The 9836-nt window shown below is 46.6% G+C and overlaps 1 protein-coding gene across 1 annotated transcript in view; it reads left to right on the forward strand.

Annotated features, from left to right (window-relative positions):
* The window catches only part of RNF135 (ring finger protein 135), a 19991-nt gene extending 14524 nt beyond the window's left edge, over nt 1–5467 (forward strand). The window contains exons 2-3 of the mRNA XM_011937630.1: nt 1187–1276; nt 4224–5467. Coding sequence (XP_011793020.1) covers nt 1187–1276; nt 4224–4753 — 620 coding nt within the window. The 3' untranslated portion in view covers nt 4754–5467. The remainder of the gene's footprint in view (nt 1–1186; nt 1277–4223) is intronic.
* Nucleotides 5468–9836: the final 4369 nt, after the last annotated feature.

The raw sequence follows: 9836 nt of genomic DNA on the forward strand, positions 1-9836 counted from the left end.
CCAAAGTGCTGGGATTACAGGCGTGAGCCACCACGTCCAGCCAGAATTCATTACCTTTTTTTTGAGATGGAGTCTCGCTTTGTCGCCCAGGCTGGAGTCAGTGTCATGATCTCGGCTCACTGCAACCTCCGCCTCCCAGGTTCAAGAGATTCTCCTGCCTCAGCTTCCCAAGTAGCTGGAACTACAGCCGCGTGCCACCACACCTGGCTAATTTTTGTATTTTTAGTAGAGATGGGGTTTCACCATATTGGCCAGGCTGGTCTTGAATTCCTGACCTTGTGATCTGCCCGCCTTGGCCTCCCAAAGTGCTGGGATTACAGGTGTGAGCCACCACGCCCGGCCATAATTTGTCACTTTTTAAGGTTAAATAATATTCCATTGTATGTATACATCACATTTCTTTATCCATTTCTCTTTCTATGGACACATGGATTGCTTCAGTTCCCACCTGAACTTTGAGGATGACCTCTTGACAGGCACCTCTCTTGCTCTCATGACCTAAGTTATCACAAGCACACCCTAGACAAGGTCTTTTGTCTCTTCTCAGGCAGAGTCTTAGATTCACTTCAGCTGCTGTCACTTCAAGATACAAATAGGAGAAGATTTTGCTTTCAAAGTCTGCACTCTAGGACTTCCCTTACTTATCATCTGCCTGACATGGTCATTGCACTGTAGCACACATGACTGCTTTAAGTTAATAATTAAACTTTAGCACATTGAGAGGGAATTAGGAGGTGTCAGCAGTGGTGATGAGTCTCACACCAACTCATGTTACCCAGTTTAACACCTGTTTAAAGCATTGACTTGGGGGTCCTGGATATTCTAGATGTTAGGGTGCGGCAATCCCCTGGAACTGTATTAGTTAATTTTATTTTATGAGTGTGCATAAAACACCTTCTATCTATGGGGCTGGTATGGGGCTTGGTGCTTAGAACACATAGATGGACGAGATCTTTCCCAGCAAGGAGCTGAGAGCTTAGTGAAGAAAGAGTAAAAAGTCCACAGTGAGAACATGGAGGTGCACATACCTGGGCTGCAGGCACTGCCTCTGCCTGATCTAGTCCTGACACTGAAAAATGTGCAGATGATAAGAAGACAAGCCATGTGCCTTGATCATGATGTTTGGATACCTTCAGTTTGCCTTTTTCTGATGGGACTTTCCTCTCTTAATTTTTTTGTTATTTAGGAGAACTCCCAGAAGCCCCATCTTCCTCCTCATGCCCATTGCCTGACCAGAGCCACCCTGCACCCAAGAGAGCTTCTCAGTTTGCTCAGTGTAAGTATGTGGTCCACTTTAAACCTGGGTTTGGCTTGCTGTGGAGCACAGCTTCGAGAACATCGTATGTCCATCTTCCTACTGCTAGGGCCACTCCTTGGCTTACTGCACATGGGTGTGTTCCCTATACCAGGTCCCTCCACGGGGGGAGCTGATTGCAAAGGCAAAGCAGGTTGAGACTCTAGACCCAAGAGCACTCAAGAGTCCAGCCAACCTTTGAGCCTCTCTGCTGTGGCCACCAACTACTGCCAAATACCCAAACCTGCTGAGGTATTTCTGCATCTGTGCTGTGGCCACCAACTACAACCAACTGCCTTTTCCTAAACCTACTGAGATATTTCTGCCATCTCGGTCTGGGGTAGTCCTTAAGAGCATGGATCCCAGAGCCAGACTGCTTGGGTTTGACTCCCAGCAGCTCCACTAACTAGCTGTGTGATCTTGAACAAGTCACTTAAGCTCCTAGAGCCTGGGTTTCCTCATCTGTAAAACGGAGATAATATAGTACTTCTCTTGCGGGATTGCTATGAGGGTTAAGTGAGTGAGTATGAGTAAAACACCTGGAGTAGTCATGTTTTATAAGAGTTAGCAATTTATTCACTCAATAGGAAACTGTATGAAATACACAAAGTGAATAAGATATGGTCCTTAATCAGGAAGTTTCAGTTTAACTGGGAAGGTATAAACAGCTAGACAGATAGAAGATGGGCCAGGCACGGTGGCTCATGCCTACCTATAATCCCAGCACTTTAGGAGGCCGAGGCAGGTGGATCACTTGAGGTCGGGAGTTCGAGACTAGCCTGGCCAACATGGAGAAACCCCGTCTCTACTAAAAATGCAAAATTAGCCGGGCATGGTGGTGCATGTCTGTAATCACAGCTTCTCAGGAGGCTGAGGCAGGAGAATTGCTTGAACCTGGGAGGCAGAGGTTGTGGTGAGCTGAGATCGTGCCATTGCACTCCAGCCTGGGCAACAAGAGCGAAACTCCATCTCAAAAAATATATAGATATAGGTAGGTAGGTAGGTAGGTAGATAGATAGAAGCTGGTAAGTATCATGAGAGAACACATAAAGCACCAGAGGTGTTGCGAAAAGCAAGAGATGACTTTGCCGGGTGGGATGCCAAGAGGGCTTCCTAAAAGATGACTAGTGGGTTAGTAAAAATTAATATTGGAAAGGGGTATTGTTGATATAATAATATCAGACGTATATATAGAAAATTGCAAGTCGATGTACCAATTTTTGGTTGTTTGCTTGTTTATTTTTGTAGAGACAGGGTCTCTCTATGTTGCCCAGGCTGGGGTCTGGAACTCCTCGCCTCAAGTGATCCTTCCACCTCAGCCTCTCAAAGTGCTGGGATTACAGGCATGAGCCACTGTGCCTGGCTTGATTTTTTTTTTTTTTTTTTGAGGAGTTTCGCTCTTGTTGCCCAAGCTGGAGTGCAATGGCACGATCTCGGCTCACTGCAACCTCTGGCTCCTGGGTTCAAATGATTCCCCTGCCTCAGCCTCCCGAGTAGCTGGGATTACAGGCATGTGCTACCACGCCTGGCTAATTTTTTGTATTTTTAGTAGAAACAGGGTTTCACCAGGTTAGCCATGGCTGGTCTCAAACTCCTGACCTCGTGATCTGCCCGTCTCAGCCTCCCAAAGTGCTGGGATAATAGGCGTGGGCCACCGTTTGTTTGTTTGTTTTGTTTTGTTTTGTTTTTGAGACAGAATCTTCTCTGTTCCCCAGGCTGGAGTGCAGTGGCGCGATCTCGGCTCACTGCAGGCTCCGCCTTCTGGGTTCACGCCATTCTCCTGCCTCAGCCTCCCTAGTAGCTGGGACTACAGGCGCCCACTACCAAGCCTGGCTAATTTTGTTTTTGCATTTTTCGCAGAGATGGGGTTTCACTGTGTTAGCCAGGATGGTCTTGATCTCCTGATCTTGTGATCTGCCCGCCTTGGCCTCCCAAAGTGCTGGGATTACAGGTGTGAGCTACCGCGCCTGGCCTACGCCCAGCTAATTTTGGTATGTTTAATAGAGACAGGATTTGGCCATGATGGCCAGGCTGGTCTTGAACTCCTGGCCTCAAGTGTTCCACCCACCTTGGCCTCCCAAAGTGCTGGGATTACAGGAGTAAGCCAGTGCACCGGGCTGAGGGAACTGGCCTGATTTTTATTTATTTACTTATTTATTTATTTTTATTTTTAATTTTTATTTTTTTTAAGAGACAGAGCCTTGCTCTTGCTCTGTTGCCCAGGCTGGAGTGCAGTGGCGCGATCTCGGCTCACTGCAAGCTCCGCCTCCCGGGTTCACGCCATTCTCCTGCCTCAGCCTCCCTAGTAGCTGGGACTACAGGCGCCCACTACCAAGCCCAGCTAATTTTTGTATTTTGTTTTAGTAGAGATGGGGTTTCACTGTGTTAGCCAGGATGGTCTTGATCTCCTGACCTTGTGATCTGCCCACCTCGGCCTCCCAAAGTGCTGGGATTACAGGCATGAGCCACTGCGCCAGGCTGGCCTGATTTTTAAAATTGACATATAATAATTGTATAGTCTGGGTAGAGTGGCTCATGCCTGTAATTGCAGCACTTTGGGAGGCTGAGATGGCAGGATTGCTGGAGCTCAGGAGTTCAACAACAGCCTGGGAAACATGGCAAAATCCTGCTTCTTTTCTAAATAAATTTTTAAAATAAATAAATGTAATAATTGTACATATTTATGGGATACATAGTGATGTTTCAATACATATGATGCATCGTGATCAGATCAAGGTAGTTAGCATATCTATCATCTGAAACATTTATCATTTCTTCCTGTTGGGTGATGTACCAATTTTAATGCCAGTGTGAGTGAAACATCACACCAAAAGATACAAAGTTGCTTTTTGCTACTCGAAGACTTCTTAGCATGGATGGTCAAAAGATGACTGGCCGTGTTCTTGGTGTTCTTTTTTTTTTTCCAAAGGGGCCATCCATCCAACCTTTAACTCGAAGAGCCTTTCCTGCAGCCTGGAGGTGTCCACGGATTCCCGTACAGTGACTGTGTCTCACCGCCCACAGCCCTATCGCTGGAGCTGTGAGAGGTTTTCTACCAGCCAGGTCTTGTGTTCCCAGGCCCTCTTTTCTGGAAAGCATTACTGGGAAGTGGACACTAGGAATTGCAGCCACTGGGCAGTTGGGGTGGCTTCCTGGGAGATGAGCCGTGATCAGGTCCTGGGAAGGACTATGGACTCTTGTTGTGTGGAATGGAAGGGGACTAACCAGCTCTCTGCATGGCACATGGTCAAGGAAACTGTCCTTGGCTCAGACAGACCTGGGGTGGTGGGCATCTGGCTGAACCTTGAGGAGGGCAAGCTTGCCTTCTATTCAGTGGACAATCAGGAGAAGCTTCTGTATGAGTGTACCATCTCTGCCTCCTCTCCTCTGCACCCTGCCTTCTGGCTGTATGGCTTACATCCTGGAAATTACCTGATAATAAAGCAAGTAAAGGTATAAGGTTTCCTCAGGGATTACAACACAGTGGTTTCCTGGTCTCTCTCCCTGTCATCAATCAGGGTAGTAACTTAAGAATACCACTTTTAAGAAAAATTACAATAGAGATTGGATCTCACTAGGTTGCCCAGGCTGGTGTCGAATTCCTGGCCTTAAGCAGTCCTCCCACCTCAGCCTCCCAAGGTGCTGGATTACAGATGTGAGCCACAACATCTGGCCAAGAACACCACTTTTGAAGTTAATCCTTTTGTGTGATACAGGATGAACTTGGGATGTTTGAACCCTGGACATTCCAAATAAAGGACAGGCCTCTGCCTGGCTCCTGGGAGATAACCTCTAAGCCATTAGAATATCCTGCCTGATAAGAGTGTTTTTGTTTACCTGTGGGCCTTGGGCCATGCAGTATTAGTTTGACCTCACAAGGTCAAGCTCAGGAGACTAAGTCAGCCATGTGGGCAGTGAAGCAAGCCTATGTGACCAATCCCCAGTAAAAGCCCTAGACACCAAGGCATGGGTGAGCTACCCTGGTTGGTAATACTCTGTGCACACATCATTGTGGCCACACATCATTGCTGGAAGAATTAAGCATTATCCTGAAGACTCTGCCAGGAGAGGATAATTGGAAGTTCTCTTGGACCTTGCCTCCTGTGCCTTTGTTCATTGCTGATTTTAATCTGTAGCCTTTCACTGTAATAAACTGTAACCATGAGTACAACAGCTTTGCTGAATTCTGTGAGTCCTTCTAGTGAATCACTGAACCTGAGGACAGTCTCAGAGGATCTCTAAACACAATTTGCTACTTATCAATCGCTATGTAAGAACATTGCCACAAATTTAATGGTTTAAAATAACACATATATATTATTTCACACTTTCTGTGAGTCAGGAGTCAGGGCATAGCTTAGCTGAGGCTCCTACATCGGAGTTTTACAAGCTGCACTCAACATATCATCTGGGGACACAGGGTCATCAGAGGCTCGAATGGGAAAGGATCTGCCTCCAAACTCACATGGTTGTTGGCAGCCTTCAGTTCCTTGTGAGTTGCCGGACTGAGGGCCTCAGTTTCTTTCTGGTTGTTGGCTGGAGACCACCCTCAGTTCCTTACTCCATAGGCCTTTGCAACACAGCTGCTTGCTTCCTCAAAGCCAACAAGGGGGAGGGTCTCCTAGCCAGATGACACAAAATCTTACATAGCATAACCACATAAACACGTAATCACGTACATCCCATTGCCTTTGCCTTCTATTGATTAGAAGCAAGTCACGGTACCACCCACACTCAGGGGGAGGGGATTACAGAGGGACATGAATGCCAGGAAGTGGGGCTCATGGGGGCCACCCTACAGTATGTCTGACACAGGGTGTTATTTCATACTTGATTTCCCCTATTTTTAACAACCATTTTATTATATAAGAAAACAGATACAGAAAACTACATGAAACATGTGGAGCTTAATGAGTTATTATAAGGTAAATACCCTTGTAACTATCATTCAGGTCAAGAAATAGAACCTACTACCCACCCCAGAAGCTCCTTCCTGTGCCCCATTCTAATCACAAAACCCTCCCTGTGCCTGAAAGGAGTCTTGACTTTCACACTAATCACTTCCTTGCATTTCTTTAGAGTTTTATCACTCAAATATGCATCCATAGCCACAGTAGTTTCATCTTGCCCATTAAAAAAAATGGTATGTCCTTTCCTTTAACAGCTTTGTTGGGAATATTATTTATTTATTTATTTATTTAATTTTGGAGACAGGGTCTCACATTGTCACCCAAGCTGGAGTGCAGTGGTGTGAATCTTGGCTCACTGCAACCTCTGCCTCCCAGGTTCAAGTGATCCTCAGCCTCCGGAGTAGCTGGGATTACAGGCATGCGCCACCATGCCCAGCTACTTTTTGCATTTTTAGTAGAGATGGGGTTTCGCCATGTTGCCCAGGCTGGTCTCGAACTCCTGAGCTCAAGCAGTCAGCCTACCTCAGCCTCCCAAAGTGCTGGGATTACAGGCGTGAGCCGCTGCGCCTGGCTGACATATAATTTACATTCTATGAAATTCACTTAAGGTGTACAAATATATGTTTTTTACTGTATTTACAGAGTTGTAAAGCCATCACCATAATCTAATTTTAGGATATTGTCATTACCCCCAGAAAGAACCCTCATACCCATTATTTGATGTCTCTTATCTCCTAATATACAAGTCTCTCTCTCTCTTTTTTTTTTTTTTTTTTTTTTGGCCTTACAATTCATCCATAGAAGAGCTCTGCTGTTGACTAGCACCTGTTCTGAAGATGGGGACATTCAGCTCCTGAACTAGGTTGAAGAGAAAGCCCTGTCATGCAAACCAGCCAGGCAGCATTTGACAGTATATTTAAATTCTTCTTGCCTTTCTTTCCCCTCTAAAATGGACATCATAATTATTTGCCCTTCCTTACCTTCCTCACAGGGTTGCTGAAAGCATTAAATAAAGTAGGAGGTGAGGAAATCGGAAGAATACAAGGGTGATGATAATCACAGCAGCAATGATGGAATTGCATCTTAATATCACCCACCTTGGTCTTTATCATCCTGAGACTCACGCCTAATTTCTATACATGATTAATCGCTCCTTCAAAACAGGGGCAAGCAGAATTCTTCCACATGGTCTACTAATATGCTTTCTGAGCCTCACCACTGCCCTGTGTGATGGGCATTATTACCTTCTTGTAGATGCATAAGGAAGCAGAGGCCAGGACGGGCATGGTGGTTTGTCCAGAGTTGATCAGCCAGTCATGGCAGAGCTGAAACGAGGCCCAGTTTTCTCACTTTTTTTTCTTTCTTTTTTTTCTTAGAGTCTCGCTCTGTCGCTCAGGCTGGAGTGCAGTGGTGTGATCTCGGCTCACTGCAACTTACGCCTCCAGGGTTCAAGTGATTCTCATGCCTCAGCCTCCCAAGCAGGTGGGATTGTAGGTGTGCACTCCCACACTTGGCTAATTTTTGTATTTTCAGGAGAGACAGGGTTTTACCATGTTGTCCAGCCTGGTCTGGAACTCCTGACCTCAAGTGATCCACCCGCCTCAGCCTCCCAAAGTGCTGGGATTACAGGTTTGAGCCACCACGCCTGACTGGTTTTCTCACTCTGAAGCCTCTCCCCTTGTTACTGTCCGATAAGGTCCTATGCTAAGGCCAGGACCTGGCCTTCCGCTTTGATGGGACACAGCTAGCCCTAAAGTCATGAGGTACCCTTTCTTTCTGATTTTGGTGGTTGTCCTTAATATAGTGGCAGGGACAGGGGTTCCCTGTTTGTGCCAAGTGACCACTAAGAAGCTATTGGTGGCCGGGTGTGGTGGCTCACACCTATAATCTCAGCACTTTTGGAGGCTGAGGTGGATGGTTCACCTGAGGTCAGGAGTTCGAGACCAGCCTACTTAACATGGTGAAAACTTGTCTCTACTAAAAATACAAAAATTAGCTGGGCATAGTAGCACGCACCTGTAATCCCAGCTATTTGGAGGTTGAGGCATGAGAACCGCTTGAGCCCGGGAGGCAGAGGTTGCAGTGAGCCATGATCATGCCACTATACTCCAGCCTGGGTGATAATCGAGACTCTGTCTCAAAAATAAATAAATAAGGCTGGGCACAGTGGCTCACGCCTGTAATCCTGGCACTTTGGGAGGCCGAGGCAGGCAGACCACAAGGTCAAGAGTTGGAGACCAGCCTGGTCAATATGGTGAAACCCCGTCTCTACTAAAAATACAAAAATTATCTGGGCATGATGGTGGGCACCTGTAGTCCCAGCTACTTGGGAGGCTGGGGCAGGAGAATCGCTTGAACCCAGGAGATGGAGGTTGCAGTGAGCCGAGATTACGCAACTGCACTCCAGCCTGGCCGACAGAGCGAGACTCTGTCTCAAAAATAAATAAATAAATAAATAAATAAATAAATAAATAAGAAGCTATGGGCCCTCACTTTCTGCATCATGGAGCTTTTATCTTCTTACCCAGAGTTACTTTGATGTTTGCCTTTTGAGTCAAGATTCAGAGTTTGGAGTGCAGGGTTTCAGCCTCTTGAGGTTCTTTGGTTAAATATTGTCCTCTCAGACAGTACGTATTGCAATGAGGCCTCTGTGAGTGTTGGTTTTATCTGCTGGCCACATGATGTCCCCAGACTGGAGCCAGAGCACTAGAATCAGAAAGATAGGAAAGGAAGGAAGGCTATGACTTTTGATTCCTTTGCTTTTGGCTTGCACTTTGTGTCAGCGTATCTCTTCCAGGACACTGTAGAAAATAGTGTCCTTCCCTCAAACAAAACATAAAATCTCCAAAGGAGAATAACTAAAGCTGAAATGCCAGTGGATGAGGACCTCTCACTGGGGTCTGCACTGTGGGGGTGAGGAAATCATCTGCCCATGGACCAAGCCAGAAAGACTTTCCCTGGGGACTGTCTTAGTCCATTCGGGCTACTATAACAGACTCCCATAGACTGGGTGGCTTACAAAAACCAGAAATGTATTTCTCAGCTGGGTATGGTGACTCACTCCTACAATCCCAGCACTTTGGGAGGCCAAAGCAGGAGCAACACTTGAGCCCAGGAGTTTGAGACCAGCCTGGACAACAAACAGACCCCATCTCCACAAAATCTTTATATTGGCTGAGTGTGATGGCATGTGCCTGGAGTCTCGGCTACTCTGGAGACTGAGGCTGGAGGACTGCATGGGCCCAGGAGGTCAAGGCTGTAGTGAGCTGTGATCATGCCACTGCACTCCAGCCTGGGTGACAGAGCAAGACCGTCTAAAAGAAACAAAGAGAGAGAGAGGAGGGAGGGAGAGAGAGAGCAAGAGAGAGGAAGAGATGGGGGGAGAAGAAAAAAGAGAAAAGAAAATAAAAAGAAAGGAAGAAAAGAAAAGAATTTTATTTATCACAGTTCTGGAGGCTGGGAAGTCCAAAATCAAGGTGCTGGCAGATTTGGTGTCTAGTGAGGGAGCGCTCAGGAGTTTCCCCCCTCCCCTTTTTTTTTTGACTCAGAGTCTCAGTCTGTCACCCAGGACAGAGTGAAGTGGTGTCATCTTGGCTTACTGCAACATCTGCCTCCCGGGTTCAAGCAATTCT

The sequence above is a fragment of the Colobus angolensis genome, unplaced genomic scaffold, assembly GCF_000951035.1.
Source record: "Colobus angolensis palliatus isolate OR3802 unplaced genomic scaffold, Cang.pa_1.0 Scaffold167, whole genome shotgun sequence".
Taxonomy (NCBI): domain Eukaryota; kingdom Metazoa; phylum Chordata; class Mammalia; order Primates; family Cercopithecidae; genus Colobus; species Colobus angolensis.